A 19,197-nucleotide genomic window follows, 5' to 3' on the forward strand; every position below is an offset into this window, starting at 1 on the left:
AATGTATGAATACAGCTTCAAACTTTCCAATAATAACAGCTTAAATGTTATGCTTTTAAACTAGCTTTTTATTGTGTAGTTTAATTGTGTGTATATATTTTATAATTGATTTTATACTTGTAAACAGATCGGAAGCCGTTTTGGCTTGTAAGTGGCATATGAGTACTACTACTATTACTGCTTTTTTATGGTGTGTACATTGCCTTCCTTTATTGGTAGGAGAAGACAAAGCATCAGAGATCTTATTAGCAGAGGGAAAACAAGCAGCAAATATAGTGATGAAACCGATGAAAACTTGGGCACAATTCTGAGAAGCAGATTCAGTAGCCTCAGGGATCAGGTGCTGATACTCTATATTTCAAAAAAATAAATAAACAAGTTGTACAAAAGTCTGCATGAGGCACAAAATCTTTACCCGGATTCATGCTACCTATGAACAACACATTCCCCACTAACATGCAGCACGATATGGGCAAAAGACAGCTCCCTTACGACCACATCACACTCCCTAGCTTTAGTCAATGAGCATCATTAGCAGAAGCAGAACAAATTAGCCAAGACAAGCAAGTATGAACAAACACACTTCCATTGGAATAATCTCTATGGTTTGGAAAACACAGTATATTCAGCACAGAAATAATGTATCTTTTTCGTAGTGCTTAATATGCACCTGCCATTTATCTTGTCTACATACATTAGTATTACCTCATCATATCCAAAAATAGCTGCATAGAAATTTTCTGTCATGCTTCTCATACTCGTTTTCAGGGCAACAGAATCAATCTGAAAAAGAAAACAGCAGTCAGTAGTAGTATTGGGGAAATCAGAAGTGAGCAGTTTCTTGCTTATCCAACCCACATCTAGATAGAACAGAACAAGCACCCTTGTTGGCCAGGGTTTGGTGGAAACATGTCTGGATAAACGAATTTCACAGAAGAGCCTTGGAATACATAAGGAAGGTGCACGTTCAGCACCACATTCTGCATGTATTTGCAATGCATGGGCAATATACTACTAAACAAAACTAAGGCAGGAAGAGTATCTTCCAAATATGGCTCCTAATATGGCAAGTAAACTACATGAAGCCACTCGGAGAACTCAACATTGACAGGGTGGGATACCTGTGGTAGTTCAGATTTTGCTACGCTACAACTCCCACCATTGCTGTCTATTGGTCATGGTGGCTGGGCCTGACAAGAGATGGAACGCAGCAATGTTTGAAGGGCAGCAGATTACGGTTGGGCCACCTTTTACTATAAGTAAAAGGGAGACTGAGCAGAATTTGAATGTCTAGCCCCCAAAGATCATGCTGGACCATCAGTTGCTGAATCTGACACACAAAAGAAAGCTATGAATAACACCATACACAAATCTCAACACTTTGATAAAAGAAACCAGTACTGCTTCATCAATGATGTCATCAAAGCCCTATTAATATGCATATAGCCCTGCGGTTACTGCCTTGTAATAATTCCCCCCTCCAACAGCTAATTAGTTCATGTCATACTATCAAACCTATGGCTTATATATAGTCCTCCATTAAACTGTTATCCTTCATAACATTATTTTTATAATACACGCATACAGTGGAACCACAAGGAAAAAGTTCTTTTATGTCAGTTACTCATATTTTTCCATTTATATAAACTATGAAAATTCATGCATATATTTTATAGGCCATCAAGATTTGGTCACTGGGCTATTACTGAATGTTTAATGAAAAAAGCGCTAAATAGAAGAAATCACAGGGTTAAATGATGACTGCAACCTCTGTAATGACTTAATTAAATTTTTATTGAGTACATAAACTATGATGTCACTTTTAGCCAACCAGGCTTGTACTTTCTAGGCATGTCAGAGACCATGGCTTTTCTCAATAGAACATACTCCTAAATAAGCAGCATTTCTATACTCTAATAAGGGGGAGCAGCTCTCATGTAACACACTCAATAAATTATCCTTCCATTTTTAAAACAAACAAATTCCATGAGTTATAATATATTTGCCATGCACTTTTTATGACATAATAAAAATGTTACCTTAAGGATTACTTAACACATACTACAAATGTTACAGCAGGCAATTGCAAGGGGGCAAAGAAAATAAACAGCACCATTACAGGGACAGGTCCTGGACTTTGTATCCCTAGGGGAGCAGCTCACTATATAAAAGCAAAAAGCAGCAGCTTTAAGAAAGAGATTAATAAGGAGATAACAAAGCTAAATAAACATGGCAATAAATAAAAATATGACTCTTACATTGGGGGGGGCAGTATCCTGGATAACATCACGCTTTTTAAGAGGGCTATCGCAGTATTTGGAGGAAACTGGTTAATACTAGAGAAACACCATCTCATTAAAATAAGTAAATAAACTTAAAGAAGGGTTCTTTAGAAACATTCTTTTCTCAATCCCGTCTTCCCAGCACTGGCAATTCTCAACACCTGGCTTTCAATAGAAATGACTTCACTGACTACAAGCTTGTCTCAAGTGTCAAGGGCACTAGAAAAGTTTAAACTGCTACTCAATGCTAATGCTGCTAATAGCCACTGGATTTCTCCTGTAAATTTAAGCTCCTTCACACTTTGTCAAAAAACAGACCTTGGACTCCAGTACCTGCTTTGGTTCAAAATAGACAAGGATTCTTAGGAGCGATGAACAACAAATACAGTGGCACCTCGGGTTACATACACTTCAGGTTACAGACTCCGCTAACCCAGAAATATTACCTCGGGTTAAGAACTTTGCTCCAGGATGAGAACAGAAATCGTACAGTGGCGGCGCAGCGGCAGCAGGAGGCCCCATTAGCTAAAATAGTGCTTCAGGTTAAGAACAGTTTCAGGTTAAGAACGGACCTCCGGAACGAATTAAGTACTTAACCCGAGGTACCACTGTACTAGGTGGATGGAATCTTCAGAATTTCACCAAAGGGTATATATTAAAAGTTATATCCAAGAATTCCATAGCAATTTTGGAGTATACCTGCATATAAGACCACTGAGATCTATTTAGTTTTGAAAGAAGCCATTCAGTCTTAAGCAAGTCACTCAGAAGTAAGTTCCACTAATTCACCTGGACTTACTCCTAGGTAAATGTGTTGAGCTCCAGGGCTTAAGAACTATTCCCAGTCTCTCAGCCTAAGGATTTCAATGGCACTCATTTAAAATTTATTTTTGTTTCTTAGCAGTATGGTATCTATCAAGGACAATATAGAGGGACACCTTAGCTGCATTCAGGCATAGCAAGATCTCAAGCTCTCATGCTTCCCCCTCCACTGTCTTCCTCAGGCATGGCTGTAAGGAGACTGGAAGCTTTTTCTTCCACTCTGTATTAACTGTGGTTTTCCTTTACAACTAAATGTGAACAAAGTGTAGTTAACTTTAACTATGGTTTATTGAAACAAGCCACCTTCAAACCTTGGGCTACAAAGCTGGTTTCTTTTAATACACCATAGTGAAGTTTAACCACAGTGTAGGGTTCTGGTGCAATGCTAAACTGCTGTTAATCAAAAATAGAAACAATAGTTTCCTATAGTTTCCTCGTGGTTGTAGTACCATAAGAAGAGGTGGGAGGGGCAAGCCTGGGAGCCCAAGGACTGTTATGGATTGTTCCTGTAACAATAAATAATAGTTTATTGATACATCTGAATACAGAGTTTTATCAAAGTTTTCACCTAATGTCTTCTAGTGTCATACATTTGTCTTAAACATTTTCAATCTCTAGTCACATTACAATGTTTGCCCATAACGTTGGTTATATTTGAACATTGCATTTGCAAAAGTGAAAGTTTCATATGTAGCCTTGAAATATTGTCATATACACTGCAGGATTTCCCCCTCCTCTCTCAAATGTAGAGGGATTTCTAGATCAAATAAAGCTTAGCTCCCCTTAAGCGCTCCTCCTACCCAAGGCATCATATTCATGCTTGCCACAAAACAGTTAACAGTTAAAGATTTTCTTGCCAATATTTTAAGAGTGCAGAAGGTTCCAAATTGCTGGTAAAATAAACAATGCCAGACTGTGAAAACTCCTGGCTGCCATGCTCTCTGATGTTAACAAGAGTTCCTTTATTACTATAACCTTTCTGAAGTGAATAAAAATTACTTCTCTGCCCTACGTCTGCCCTCAACTAAAAGGAAAAGAAGGAAAGTGAACCACAAAAAAGTTACACAGTAAGATGTCGAGAATCCTGGAGGATTCTTAAGTTTTAAACATTTGTTTATACATTATGTAAACACATTGTGCCCTTGTTGCAAAACCTATGTCCCACCAATGCAACAGTTTCTGCAAATATCCAATATGTTTGTTCAATTTTGTTGAAAAAAATTATGTGCAAAGGACCCTTTATGATAAAGTGTTCATCTGCTCTTTAGCTGTGTTCATCTTTTGGCGGTATGTGATTCTTAATTTGTAGCAAAAATTGCCACAACAAAATAAAGATTGCCAGTGCTAAATACCAAGTGCGTTTTATTTGCTAGGCTTTCTTAACAGGCCTCAAACTTGCACATTTGTAGTTCAATCTAGCCAAGTTTAAGCACCTTAAAGCACTGCAGAGTTTGATGATAGAGTTAAGCACATGCTTAACTTTCCCATTTAAATGAATGGGACTGGCAGTGAGAAGCACAGTGTGACAATTCATAACATCTTTGAGGGAAAGGTAAGATAAGAGTACACATGGCTAAGCTAGGAAAGTATATCATTATCGGGGGAAACAAATGAGATAACATTTATGATAAATTGGTCGTCATTCATTGATTCACTTGCAGAACTAACTGCTTACTTAAAGCTTTGCTTTAAGATGTTATAGCTAAATTACTTTATGTCCTCAGTTTATAGATGGGGGGTATAAGTGATTAGCACATAACACTGACATGTAGTCTTTTGCATGTTAACTGGATCTCATTTAATGATATGATATACTTTTAGGCAGCTGATTGATACCACCACCACAATCCCAGAGAGAAGGATCATCTTCCCCAGCTAGTTTTCTTAAGCAATAACATAATTGAGCTCAAGTGGTTCAGAATACAGCTGCAATTCGCAAGTTTGTTCTCTCTCTCCCTCTCTTAAAATACTCTGCTGTATAATTTACCATACGTTATCTGTACATCATGGTATTTGCTGACAAATGTTTTATTTAACAGTTGAGATTTCTATGTCATGTTGTATTTGCTGGTATTTAATGGTGTGGATGAAATACATATAAGCAAGAGGTGGGCAAATAGTGGCTTGCAGGTAACATCTGGCCTGCAGCAGCTTGAGAATCACTCAGCTCCTCCTACAGGCTCCTGACGGAGCCTCAAGAACATCTTATAGGGTTTTTATGAAAACCTATGAGATGGCAGTGAAGGCCGCTAAGAAGTCTTACTTCTCGGCCTCCATTGCATCTGCTAGCTCTCGCCCGGCGCAATTATTTAGTATAATTCGGTCTTTAACGTCCCTTGAAGGACAGCCAAATTTAAATAACAATCTGACACACAGCTGTGAGGCATTTGCGAGCTTTTTTGCAGAGAAGGTCCTGTTGCTCCGCCATGACCTCCCTGCTAATTTGGATACAATAAAGGAACTGGAGGCCCCTAGACTGTCCTCGGGTCCAGTATTGGACCACTTTGACCGGATATCTCCAGCCGATGTGGACAGATTCCTCCAAGCTGGAAAGCCCACCACCTGTCCTCTTGACCCGTGCCCGTCATGGCTGATTAGAGCGTGTCCAGACGAGGTGCGGGGCCCCCTGGGGGATATCATCAATTTGTCCCTTGGCACCGGGATATTCCCAGGGGAACTGAAGGAGGCGGTGGTGCGTCCGCTCTTAAAGAAAACATCATTAGATCCCTCAGATCTATCCAATTACCGCCCGGTCTCGAATCTTCCATTCCTGGGTAAGGTGATTGAGAGAGCGGTTGCTGAACAGCTTGGTAGGTTTCTAGATGAAACATCTGCTCTGGATCCATTCCAGTCCGGCTTCCGCGCTGGTCATGGGACCGAGACGGCTCTGGTCGCCCTAACAGATGATCTCCGCAGGCAGCTGGATCGAGGCGGGTCGGGGCTGCTGATTCTTCTAGATCTGTCAGCAGCCTTTGACATGGTCGATCACGAACTCCTGGACCACCGCCTTGCCGACGTGGGGATCCAGGGCACAGTCCTTCAATGGCTGCGCTCGTTTCTCTCTGGTCGGGGACAGAGGGTGGCGCTTGGGGGGGAATTGTCATCACGCCACTCCTTGGTGTGTGGAGTGTCTCAGGGTGCAATTCTCTCCCCGATGCTTTTTAACATCTTTATGCGCCCCCTCGCCCAGCTTGTCCGGAGTTTTGGGCTGGGTTGCCATCAGTATGCTGATGACACCCAACTCTATCTGTTGATGGATGGCCATCCTGACTTGGCCCCAGACACACTGACCAGATGTCTGGAAGCTGTGGCTGGATGGTTACGTGGGAGCCAGTTGAAGTTAAATCCTTCGAAGACAGAGGTCCTCTGGCTGGGGCGGGACGATATGGGATCGAGGGGGCAACTCCCATCTCTTGCGGGGGTGCAATTAGTGCCAGCACCGGCCGTTAAGAGTTTGGGTGTAATCTTCGATACCTCCCTCTCTATGGAGGCGCAGATTACAGCTATAACAAAGGCGGCATTTTTTCATCTCCGCCAAGCTAAGCAGTTGGCCCCTTATCTCTCTTGTCCTGACCTAGCCACTGTGATCCATGCGACGGTCACCTCCAGACTGGATTATTGTAACTCGCTCTACGTGGGGCTGCCCTTGAGACTGACCCAGAAACTCCAGCGGGTGCAGAATGCCGCGGCGAGACTCCTTATGGGGTCTTCGCTGCGAGAGCACATTCATCCGGTATTATACCAGCTGCACTGGCTCCCGGTGGAGTACAGGATCAGGTTTAAGGTGCTGGTCTTAACCTTTAAAGCCCTATACGGCCTAGGACCCTCGTACCTACGGGACCGCCTCTCCTGGTATGCCCCACAGAGAAACCTACGGTCTGCAAATAATAACATCCTCAAGGTCCCAGGCCTCAGAGAGGTTAGGCTGGCCTCAACTAGAGCCAGGGCCTTCTCGGCTGCGGCTCCAAACTGGTGGAATGCTCTGTCACAAGAGACTAGGGCCCTGCGGGACCTGACATCTTTCCGCAGGGCCTGCAAGACAGAGTTGTTCCGCCAGGCCTTTGGTCAGGGTGCAGCCTGACTCCCTCCTCTGGCAACCTGCACAGAATTTTGCTTAATTGGTTGCCATCAATTTGATTTAATTAATTTTTATAATGAAATATTTTTAGATTGTGTGATTATTTGACTGATTATTTGATTGTTGTTAGCCGCCCTGAGCCCGGCTTCGGCTGGGGAGGGCGGGATATAAATAAAATTTATTATTATTATTATTCCTGGGCCGCTTTCAGTGGACAAGGGAGGATAGCAGCCTCCTTGCTGTTCCCTTGTAAAGCTGGCCTGTCCATTTCAAAAATGAAATCCAGAAGCTTACTAATGAAAAGCATCAGAACACAGGCTAAATTTCAGATCTCAACCTAAAATTCAAAAACCATTTTCAAAATCTGAAGAGCAGAATTAGAGATTTTGGCAAATGCTGTATATTTGTAATGCTTGTTCTAGGTCTCTACAGGGTTATAACATTGCAGCAGGTCCCAACCCATCAGCTGAAAATCTATTACAGTGGTGCCCCGCAAGACGAAATTAATTCGTTCCGCAATTTTTGCTGTCTAGCGAATTTTTCTTCTTGCGAAGCACGGTTTAAACGGTTTAACAAAGTCGCAAGACGTTTTCGTCTTGCGAAGCAAGCCCATAGGGGAATTCGTCTTGCGAGGCAAATCGCGAATGAAAAAACCTTTCGTCTAGCGAGTTTTTTGTCTTGCGAGGCATTCGTCTTGCGGGGCACCACTGTATCTAGAACACATCCTGCAGAAAAAGAGTGGTGAGATCTTGGAGTTTGGTTAGCTATACAAATGAAGGGGCAGCTATGTTAGGAATTTAAATGTACCAACAGAAGTAGTGGGATGGGTGCTGGGAGGTAATTTAATGATATGTAACAGAAAGTGGGAAACAGTGCAGTCAGGAAAGGGAGGATTAAAGGCATGCAGACACACACACACACACACACACACACACGAAACAATACATTTGAATGTCAAAAGAAGTTGAGAGCACAACTGGAGAATTACTGGAGAAATGCGAGACTTAAGAAAGAATGGGTTTAGAAACTTTAGAAAGGAAAAAGAAGTAGGAACAAGGGAGGGTGTGGAAAGGCAGAGATATGAAGAGCATCATATGGACAGCAGATTGATGGAGGCACAAGAAGAGTACTATCAACATTGAATGACAGTATGGTTGAGCTCTAGGAGCAAGATCTTCTCTGGGATAGCTCAGTCAATACAGTATGAGACTCTTAATCTCATGAGTTGAGGGTTCAAGACCTGCGTTGGGCAAGAAGATTCCCTCATTGCAGGGGGCTGGCCCCTTCCAACTCTTAAATTCTATGATTCTACAACAGTTCACAAGAGGGAGGGTCATGGCACTTTAAAAAAAAAAGAATCTGAGGGCTCAATCATTATACCCTGATGCTAAATCAGGAGAACCCAGGATGATCAGAAGCAGTATGTGGAACATCACCTCATAGCACCTTCTCATGTGGCTGTACCTCTGTCATAGTTTCCCATAATTTTCAATGATGTAAATTCTATTTGACCTTTCACAGACAAATTACCAATGAAAAGCCCTTTCACAGTAACCAATGAGCTACCCACTACTGTTTATACCAGCCCATCTTCCCACCACTAGGAACTGACCTTTTGAAGCATGGAATCTGTTTCATACAAATATGTGGCTTTGGGTGGAGGCAATTCCAAGAAATCTATATAAGCCACCCTCGCTATACTGACTTACTGACTGAGATGTATTGGCACTCCTAATGAACATTATAGCCTCTGACCGCAAGTAAGAGAAGAGTAGCACAAAAGACAGAACTGTAAGACGTGGATGTTTGGAATACAGTCTATGAGCCTACAACTCTCACAGTCCCCCTCCCCCTTTGCTTGGTCTACTATCTTCTGTATGTGCTCATTAGCTGCAATTTTGGAGTTGGAATTGCCATTCTCATAGTAAATATACCCAATAGAAATCTGCAGTGAAGTGAGGGCAGATCTGTGGGCTTTGACTGGCATTTTTGGTATAAAAAATAAAAAACCAAGGCTGTTCGGGCTGAATAGAAGAGACTGATGGAAGCATTTTGCATCCAGGGGACCTTTACCTTTTACATGCAAAATCTAACACTGAATTAGTTTTCTGTGCCAGACATGCACCTTCATTGGGATGCAGACCAGGAGGGACTAAGAATAATAGACATGAGCTCTCCTCAAGCTGTATGTTGAGAGAAGTGGCACTGTGGCTGTTTGTCCCACAACCTCCACGTATTGGGTACAATGTGAGAACAGGTATGTGTGAACATGGTTTCACATCACTCATACAGGCCCTACATCTGTAAAATTGTGTATGCAGGACCTGTTCTCATCTCTCACCCAATGTATGAAGGTTGCGGGAAAGAACAGTAAATGTGCAGAGCTGAGAGCCAGCTAGGGTGATTCTGATTTCCCTCCAGGGTTTTAGCAAATGCATGAAGAATAAGGTATGATCTTGGGGCTAATTCAAAGAAGAAAACCAACGAATGAGAAATAGTTTCCATACTTTGTCAAGTTGAGAGAACAACTCAAATACTGTATCTTCAATAGTGAAGATTTGTTTATTGAATTCATACCTCACCTCTCCTCCTGAAAACTCAGGGTGGCAAACATACCCACATTTCAAACAAGAATTCTAAAACAGTTAAAGTATTCTAAAAACAGCTACAGTTAAAAATATTATTCCATCCAGTGATCTCAGGGTTGTTGCAAACAGTATTCTTTAGTATTCACCAAATGCCTGGGTAAACAAGAAAGTTTCAAATTCCTTCTAAAAATTAATGATGGAGAGAGAGAGACACACCTCAAAGTTCTACCCCAAAATGGACTTGATTCGTGTTCAGTTCACCTGCATTTATGGGAACTGCTTTCAGATGTAGTTCTGAGATTTTAAAATGAATTTTGTGAACTTGGTTAAACCGAACTAGTTCATTCCAAGCACCGCAAATGGCCAAATTCACACAAGCAGTCACCCTGCCACTGTTTTAAATGAAACTACGTAGAAGTTTTTAATGCGCTCTATTGTTCATATGCAGTGACTCACTGCATGGGTCCAAATGTTTCCCTTGTTAAACTTAAAAGGTAAAGGGACCCCTGACCATTAGGTCCAGTCGTGACCGACTCTGGGGTTGCGGCGCTCATCTCGCTTTATTGGCCGAGGGAGCTGACGTACAGCTTCCGGGTCATGTGGCCAGCATAACTAAGCCGCTTCTGTCGAACCAGAGCCGCACACGGAAACACCGTTTACCTTCCCGCCGGAGTGGTACCTATTTATCTACTTGCACTTGACATGCTTTCGAACTGCTAGGTGGGCAGGAGCAGGGACCGAGCAACGGGAGCTCACCCCGCTGCAAGGATTCGAACCGCTGACCTTCTGATCGGCAAGTCCTAGGCTCTGTGGTTTAACCCACAGTGCCACCCACGTCCCTTTGTTAAACTTACCCTCCTTTTATTTTGGGGGCTGAGAACTCTCCAGATATGTATTGCTAACTTACCACATGGAAGGGTTTCCATAAATTTAGCTGGAGTTTAAAGTCACTGTTATCCCATTGTTTCTGTGCATTAGTCTGGCCTTTCACTGGGATCGAACATGAAGGAACACAATGACCATGTTTTCCTGTCACCATATGTGAAGATTGCTGGCTTGTCATAGTTTACCAGAAACGACCAGTGTGTTCCTGCATGCTGCCCAACTGTTCCTATTTCACTCCTATGCAGCATGAGCAGCAGAAACTAGAAGCCTCAATTAAACATGGCTTCCTATGCTGTCCAAACCCTGGACCCTAGTCTGTTGCGCTTTAAGAAGTCAGCAAATTCAAGTTTTTTAAAAAATGGCATGGTAGAGAGCAACAAACTAGGATCCTGGGTTGGATGTAATGGGAAGCCAAGCTTAATTGCGGCTTCCTGGTGTTTTGCTCCTCCTTTAGCATGAGCAAGTGAGAGCAACTGGAAAGTATGCACTAGCACACTGCCTGTTTCTGATAAGCCGCAATACCGGCTTACTGTGACATGTGAATTAGGCAGTTTTTACTCTCCTGCTCATATAGAGAAAAGCAACAGTACTATCAATTAAGTGGTTCAGGGTTACATGAACAATTTGTTTGGTCCTGTGATAATTATTCATTCAGACTAATTTTACTGATTCCTTTCCTTGCTATCATTGGATCTGTTTGTAACCAGGAGAGATCCTTCTGAATTGGAAGTGTGGCATCTATGAAATAGATTAAGACTGTGATTTGTATACTAACCTCTAGTGCCATTATAGTCTAGTGTTACTATAAATTAATCCACAATGTACTGGGGGGGGGGGGAGAGAAGAAAGAAAGGAAGAAAGAAAGAAAGAAAGAAGCATGAGTTTTATTTCAATTAATTGCAGAACATCAGGCAAGACTTCATTTTAGCCGCTCTCGTGTAATATGAAGTAATCCCAGTAAACTTCATCTGAACCACTCCAGAGTAACTGAATATAGAATAGGGGCTACTGTGTATAAATAGCTCTACCTAAAAACATAACAAAGACTTCATTGTACTCCACAGTGCGGGGCCAATAAATGAATTCAAGAGACACTTAGATGTGTTTCTGGAAAAGGAGGGGCCTGAGTGGTCTGGTGGGAAAGCAGGAAGGTGGGATTAAGTTAAATTAAAATGCGGTTGGCATGTTGGGCTGGACGGCCTTTTCCTGCTCCTATCATCTTGTACAGCTTTTAAAACAGGCTCAGCTACAAATCAGGATTTTACACTGAACAAACAAGTCTTGTACGTTGTGGGATAAGAGCAGCACTCCAACTTGAAGGCAAGGTTTTTGTTAGAAAGATGTTTGCCATTAGGAATGCTTATTTCAGATGTGATTTTAAGTCATGTTTTCCACAGTTTTTAAGTTTCTGTATAGAAAGTGAGAGCTTTGAAATTTTAAGCAGAAAATAACATTTCTAAGGACTGGGGCAGAAATAAAAAATAACTAGGGCTTAGGGATCAGGAAGAGGTTGTGGGATTCTGTGCTTCCTACTTCTCTCTAGTTTGGTATTGCATGCTATAGCCATCAATCTACAGATGCACCAAGATTCTCCGTATGTGTTCAGAAGCATTGTGGGAATCAGCTTAATGGGGGTCAGTGAATTCAAGAGACTCACTTGATATATTTGGGGGGGGGAATCAAGCAGGATAGGGGGGTGCAGAGCATGCACAATTGCATAGCAGACTTCCAAAATCCTAGTTTAAAATTTACATCAGCGAGTAGCCTATAGGTGCATTCAAATGAACACCTCTCCATTTATTAAGCTGAGATATACAAAACCTTTTGCCCATGCAAGAACTCCTTCACAGCAAACAGAGACTGAACCAAGAAGACTCTAATTAAACATGGTTTCCCATTTTGTCTGAACTGGGAAACTGTATTTACAATCTTTTGGAACAAGATGGATTATTCAGTTACAATGTGAACATATCAGCTTAAAAAGCAAAGATGTGACAATTCAAACCAGGCCTATAACTCACTGAGTGACATATACAAACATCTACCATTTATTTTAATCCTACCCATCCCCAGTTCAGATGTTTTGAAAATGAAAAGATGATTCAGGGTTTTTCTTTTTCTAGAAGCATCTCAGCAGATTTATTTATTTGTTTAGGTAGAACATTAATTTGTGTTTTCAGGTTCTGTCCCTGGCTCTCACCTACGAAAACTACTGAGCAGCTGACAGATTAGACAGTCCATGCCTATAAAATGCAAGACAGACACAAGAGCAGAGCAGGATCAAAAGGAAATATTTTATCGAGCCTAATGTTACTAGTAATACTTTGAATCACTGCATCAAGCCAATTTTCATGCTTGTTTTTAAGTTTGGTAGAAAAGTCACAAGTGGAAAAATTAAGTAAAGAACACTGGTTAGCCACAAAGCTGGACACACCTGGCTGCATAACCACCAAAAGAAACTGACTTCATTAGTTCTAGGGGCAGGAGAGTAAAATTTATATATGAAATCTGCCTGCACCAGTAGAATTGCTGAGGCCAAAGGCTTTCTTTCTGTTTTTACAGCTGTGTCAAGTTTTGGGTCTCAACTCTTGCCAACAATCAAGAGTGCTGAAGGAGCCCAGGTTAAAGGGTCCCAAAACTTTGCAGCTGAGATTCAGATTGCAACAATTTTAACAACTAGTCTATGAATTAATACACCATTTAAAACAGGGATAAGCATAAATTTGAAGTGAAAATGCAATGGATTGCATTGGTTCAAACCATGATATCCTTACATCTGTAATACCAGATGGCATGTTCTAAAACTAAACAAAGCCACCAGATCTGAAATATATAATTTTAACATCCATTTTCTCTACGCATTGCCAGCTATGAAAGCAATGTTTCACTTGCCTTGCCAAAATGTTATCTAAGTTTTATTTTCTTCAGCATAGTTATCTTTCAAAAGTATTTAAATTAACTACAGACCTTTTTATAATTTCTTCATAAAGCTTTCCCCTAAATGGCGTTTCTTTGTAAAAGTATAGCTGACCTTCCTTGTGCCTGTTACTTACACTGCTATATCTATATGCTATGTTAGTATGAAATTACCGATTTATGCTTTTGTATAGAACTCAAAACGGATAGATCTCAAATCAAAATTCTGAAAGTCGAAAGTCCTTCTAACTTTGAGTAAGCAAAGTTGAAATCCCCCTTTTGGCCTAGAAAGGTATCATCAACGTTTTGGAATGAGCACTCGTTGCTTTGAGCTAGTTTACTTTCTCTGCCATTAATTCTTAACATAAAAGTGAGTCCTTCTGTTTTAAGAAACATCATTGTTTGGGTCAGCAGAACAAGAAAACTATGGAATCAGACTTCCTTACAAGCTAACGATAACAAAAATTCTCATGTAATATTAATATAATTAATATAATTAATAATAATTGCACTTTCCTGTATGTGAAAATTCAGAAAAATATGTATAAAGCAAGCAGTGACTTCACGTGTTTTATTCTGGCCTTCATATACAGCTTAAGAAGCCAGTGCCAGATATCTATCTACAAAAAGGACGAGGACTTAGGGCTTTACAAATGTTATTTAATCTACACTCTGTCTTTCAATACCACTCCATTTTCTTCTTTATTACTAACCCATAACTGAAATAAAGTTTGCAGTAGTTTCAACCACACAAAGTCTCATTATAGTTAAATGATCCTCTAAATTAATAAAGCAAGTATAATAGTTTGCAAAATCCCCTTTAGCAGGGCTGGGGAACCAGAGAGTCTTCAAATGCTGTTGGGAGTCCAACTCCCCTCAGCTCCAGCCAGAATGGTCAATGAGCAGGAAGGAAGGAAGCTGGAATCCTACAACATCTGGAAGACTTCAGCTTCCTCATCAATGATCCTTAGGTTTGCAATATTTTTTTCTTGTACAAGTATTTTTATTTCTCAGGTAGGAAATAGCAATGTTTTGACCTTTAATCTTGGCTACATTTAGAGATGCAACACTTCCAGAGATTTTGAAGCCATGGAGAATTGCTCTAGAATCTCAAAACTAAATCAAACATCACCAGAAGGAAGCAAGGAGCAATTCAAAGAAAGCTAGGCCATGTATAGTCTTTTCAACAAGATGGCAGCGCTCTCTAGATTCAGAAATGCATAAGGAATTTGTGTGCTATATATGCCTACAGTTTACTCAGGAATAAGGCACTCTACTGTAGACTATCTGATATAAAAATAACAATATTATACATCCTTTTCTTAAAAACCATATCACTCATTCAAAGAGAAAAAAATATTGCATGAGAAATTTTCTCCTTATAGTGTTCCCCAAAATTTTCAGTGTTCCCACTGGTAAGTTATTTTAAAGTTCTTGAAAAAATATTTCCGTGTTTTCCCCTAGGCCTTCACATCATTAACTATGAGTTGGTAGAATTACTACGGAGAAAGTAAAACTGAATACCTTATAAAAAATATCCCATGGCAATGCCAGGAGGGTTTTTTCTTTTTCTTCTTCTTTTTGCCTTCTCCTTTATTACCTGACAGGCTTTGCCTTTTAAATCACATTGGTGAAACTGACCAAATCATGCATATTTTCAGAAAGCATAATTTGATTGGATTTGACTTTCTGAAATAAATACTGCTTGATTAGCTAATTGTTAGCTTGTTGCTCTGGGCAGCTGATGGTATATCCTTGACCTTCCAATGCTCTGACTGCTGCTTACAATAATTAGTTCTCAGCATTAGGCGGCACACTTTTTTATAGACTGGAAGGATGATTTGAAAACCTCCACTGTGAGTACATCATAGGAGCAGCAAGCTGACTTTTTCTCAGGTACAGAATGATGGGCGTGTCTAAGAGAGTGGCTAACACCTCTCTACAGCAACCCATGAAGTCATGGCAACTGCTGTCCATTCTGTATAAGTAGTCAGAATGCAATTTTTTTCCATCAAGGATGAACACTTGCAAAGAATCAATCCACAGTGCAATAACTGGACACCATCATTAGATTATTGCTGGCAACAAGAAATCACTGGCCAGTTGGTCAAACCTAGCATTTATACCTCATTTTGCCAAGGTCTGCCTACCTCCTCTCCAATGGTTAAGGAGTTGCCTGCTAATCTCACACAGCTATGCTAAGGATTTCAGCCGAACCTAACAACCTACAGGGCTGTGGTGAAAATAAAATGGAGAGGGGATGCCACCTTGAGCTCCTTGAAGGCAAGGCAGGTGGGATATAAATGCAATAAATAAAAACAGATGAATGAATACATATTAGCTGTTGCAGTTACCTCAGTGCGAGATATTTAAATTTAGCTTAAGATGAAGTTTATGGCTAGCTGTACTTGCACGTGAGAAAAGATAATTGGAAACATCATCTGTTCACTGTTCTGCTCAGTCATTCTTCCAAATATATTAAATAGTAAAATGTTAGATGGACTAAGGCAATCTGAATTCTGAAGCACTGGCTTCCTGACACCGACACAACATGACAGTCATGTGATAAAGGAATCTGCCAAAGACTACTTACTCCCATGACCTTCCCACGTTGCTCAACATCTTCCCACATAGAATGAACTATATAGCGACACATGTATTTTCCTGTTCGTCCTTCCTGCTTCATTCGTACTAAACACATCCTAGAGGATAGCAAAGGAAATACATTAGATTCTGGAAATCTTGACTTTAAGAGTATGAGAAGTACAAAGGGGAGACAAAGGAGGAGATGCAACTGGTGCATGATCCAGGAATATAGAGCAGCAGTGTGTCTGATAACAACATAAGCGCCACTATAAGCTCCGTGGGACCATGGACATGCCCGTTTTTACTATAAAACTTTTGTCAAATGTTCCCTGTATTATTATTATTAATAACAACAACAACAACAAAAAGAGGATCCAAAAGTAGCAGAGACCAAGCACGGTAAGCTCTCACTGATGGAACAAGAACCAAATGTTTTTTTCAAGTAACACTTAGCCCAACACTTTAAAAGATGCTGTATATTTGGATGTTTAGTGCTGTCACAGAGCAGTGTTGCAGCACCCTGAATGAGGTCATGGAATCTGGAGAGTTTATTTTTAAAAAAACAGTACCTCGTTTACAACAACTGCCACTTGAGGTTAAATGACACACGTTCTTAGATTTTCTAACTACATCAACACAGCTGCAAAACTTTTTATTGTTTTACCATAAGGTCATGTTTTGTAATATATTCAATTATTCAACAACCAAACCATATTTTGAGTATAGGGAAGTTTTGCTTTAGAGATGTATTAATACAGTATCTGGGATTTTAAAAAAAGACTATCCATGTTATTTTAAAAAGATAATTACCTTAGAAATATGAACAGGGCAAGTTTATTCTATGCTATGGGCATATATCTGGGGAACATATAACAGGGCCACAAGAGAGGATATTGATTGATTGATTGAACTTGTATACCCCCTATACCCGGAGGTCTCAGGGTGGTTCACAGACCTACAGGCAGGTATCAACAGGAAAAAGCAACCTTTCAGGTTCGTCTCCTTACCTGCTGCAATCCTAATAATTATCATGCTTCAGCTGATGCCATTTGCATTTTTTTAAAACCTGCTAATTAAATGCAAAGATCCATTTAATGACTAGCTTGGTCCTCAGATATCTTTGGTTTCCAACACCTCAGCCTGGAGCAAGTTGGTGTGCAAGTTGTAGGATGTGTGTCCAAAATGCACGGCTTGTACTTGCCCACTGAAGACGGCTTCTGAGTACTATCCATCTCCGATAGCCATCCTCAGTTTTGTTTGGGGTTTTTTATTTTAGTCACCATTAAGCAGCTAGAGCTCTCTAATAAAACATCACAGTTTCCTACTCCCCTGTTCAGCATTTTAGAAAGAGGTAAACAAAGGAGGCTTGAACAATGATGAGCACAGGGCTGCCTCAACCTGGCATCTTCAGCCTTAGGGCAAAGTGCAATCTGAGTTGTGAATGCAGGCAACACATAATAGCTTGAATGATTAAAGTATCATTGAGATGTAATTAGCTGCAAGGGTACCAGAAATATTTGGAATACATTCAACACTTACTTTTAAAAATACAAGTACAGCAATTAGCATGGCTGCTTTCAGCTGCTGTGATGGCCATCTACAGAGCTAGTTACTAGCAATTTTGTGAATCTAACAGCAGCAATGAAGAATGAACATTCAGAGGATAAGATAATTACTTTTATTATTATTTATTGCACTTATTAGTCAATTTTATTTACAAAATGTAACCCAAAGCAACTTGCAAAATTGGTTTCTGGCCACAAGATTCAGTGTCAACTTAAATTTGGTGCAGGGTCCAAGGCACAGTCCACTTCAGAAAAAGCAAGGCTCCCCTTGCCCCTGCTCCAGGGTGGATAAATAAAGCCTGTCACAGTGCAGGCAACTCGCTCCGGGGCTTTTTGTGTTGCACTCAAAATGAAATATCTGTAACTTTTATTTGGGGTGTGTGTGGAATTTAAGGAAATGGTATATCCTTATTAGGGAGTGAATTCTGACAAATTTCAGAAGGATACAAGCTGTGGTTTTCCAGCAAGGGTAGCAGTTGCAGTTGGGCAGAGGGGAGAGATAAAAAAGGAATCACTTAAAGTTAGTATGAGTTATTATTTTTTTAGTCTATTGTGATTTTTACTTTCTCTTTGTTTTAAATTATGGCTGTAAATCATTAGTGATAATTTCATTGTTTTATCATTTTTGTAAACTGCTTTGATTTTCCTCCCTACAGGTGGTATATAAATTGTATGAAACAAACAAACAAATAGGTACTGGGAGTGGGGTGGGGAAACAATCTTTTATTTTCACAGCACTCACACTTCTGAACTCCCTGCCTATTGACACCAGGCAAGTACCGTTGCTGTATTCTTTTCAGCGCCTTATTAACACATTTTTGTTCAGGCAAGTCTTTCCAGACATGCACGTGATGAATGCATATGATTTAAGCTGTTTCATCTTAACTGTTGATTTTAATTATACAGTGGAACCTCCGTTTTCAAACATAATCTATTCTGGAAGACCGTTCGACTTCCGAAACATTCAAAAACTGAGGATCAATGGGCAAATTCTGCAAATTCCATTGAAAAAATGGAGAAATGTGCCTTGTAAGCTGTTCAACTTCCAAGGCATGTTTGAAAACAGAAGCAATTAATTCTTGGTTTTTGTCATTTGGCCTTCGGCTTCCGAGATGCTCGAAAACTGAGGTTCCACTGTATTTGAATTCTTTAAATACTTTTTCTTTTATTAAAATGTTAATGTTTGTTTCTTGTAAACCGCTTAGAGAGTCTATTTCCAATCAAGTGAAATATAAGTTTGTTAAATAAATGATTAAATAAATAAATAATTAAATAAACAAGATAGATATATGCTTCAGCGCTTTTGCTCATATACGGCAAAGGTTATTTTTTTTCAACATTCCTCCTCAAGAACACAGATTGGAGAGTCAAAGTAAAACAATTCCATTTGATTACAAGCTTGACCTGTCAATCACAAGAGAGCATTCTGCTTAGCTTTCCATCCTGGTGTCTACTCCCCCTTACCTCACAGCCTA

The 19,197-nt window shown here is 40.3% G+C and overlaps 2 protein-coding genes across 8 annotated transcripts in view; one reads left to right on the forward strand and one right to left on the reverse strand.

Annotated features, from left to right (window-relative positions):
* CEP250 (centrosomal protein 250) overlaps positions 1-19,197 on the forward strand; it is a 137,028-nt gene that overhangs the window by 29,547 nt on the left and 88,284 nt on the right. The window lies entirely within an intron of this gene.
* The window catches only part of UQCC1 (ubiquinol-cytochrome c reductase complex assembly factor 1), a 42,732-nt gene that overhangs the window by 3,418 nt on the left and 20,117 nt on the right, over positions 1-19,197 (reverse strand). For all 4 annotated transcript variants that reach the window (XM_082227501.1, XM_082227502.1, XM_082227500.1 and 1 more), the window contains 2 exons: positions 16,165-16,273; positions 706-783 (listed from right to left, as the gene is read on the reverse strand). In XM_082227501.1, the coding sequence (XP_082083627.1) occupies positions 706-783; positions 16,165-16,273 (187 nt within the window). The remainder of the gene's footprint in view (positions 1-705; positions 784-16,164; positions 16,274-19,197) is intronic.

This window comes from Podarcis vaucheri (assembly GCF_965113315.1).
Source record: "Podarcis vaucheri genome assembly, chromosome: 6".
Lineage (NCBI taxonomy): Eukaryota > Metazoa > Chordata > Lepidosauria > Squamata > Lacertidae > Podarcis > Podarcis vaucheri.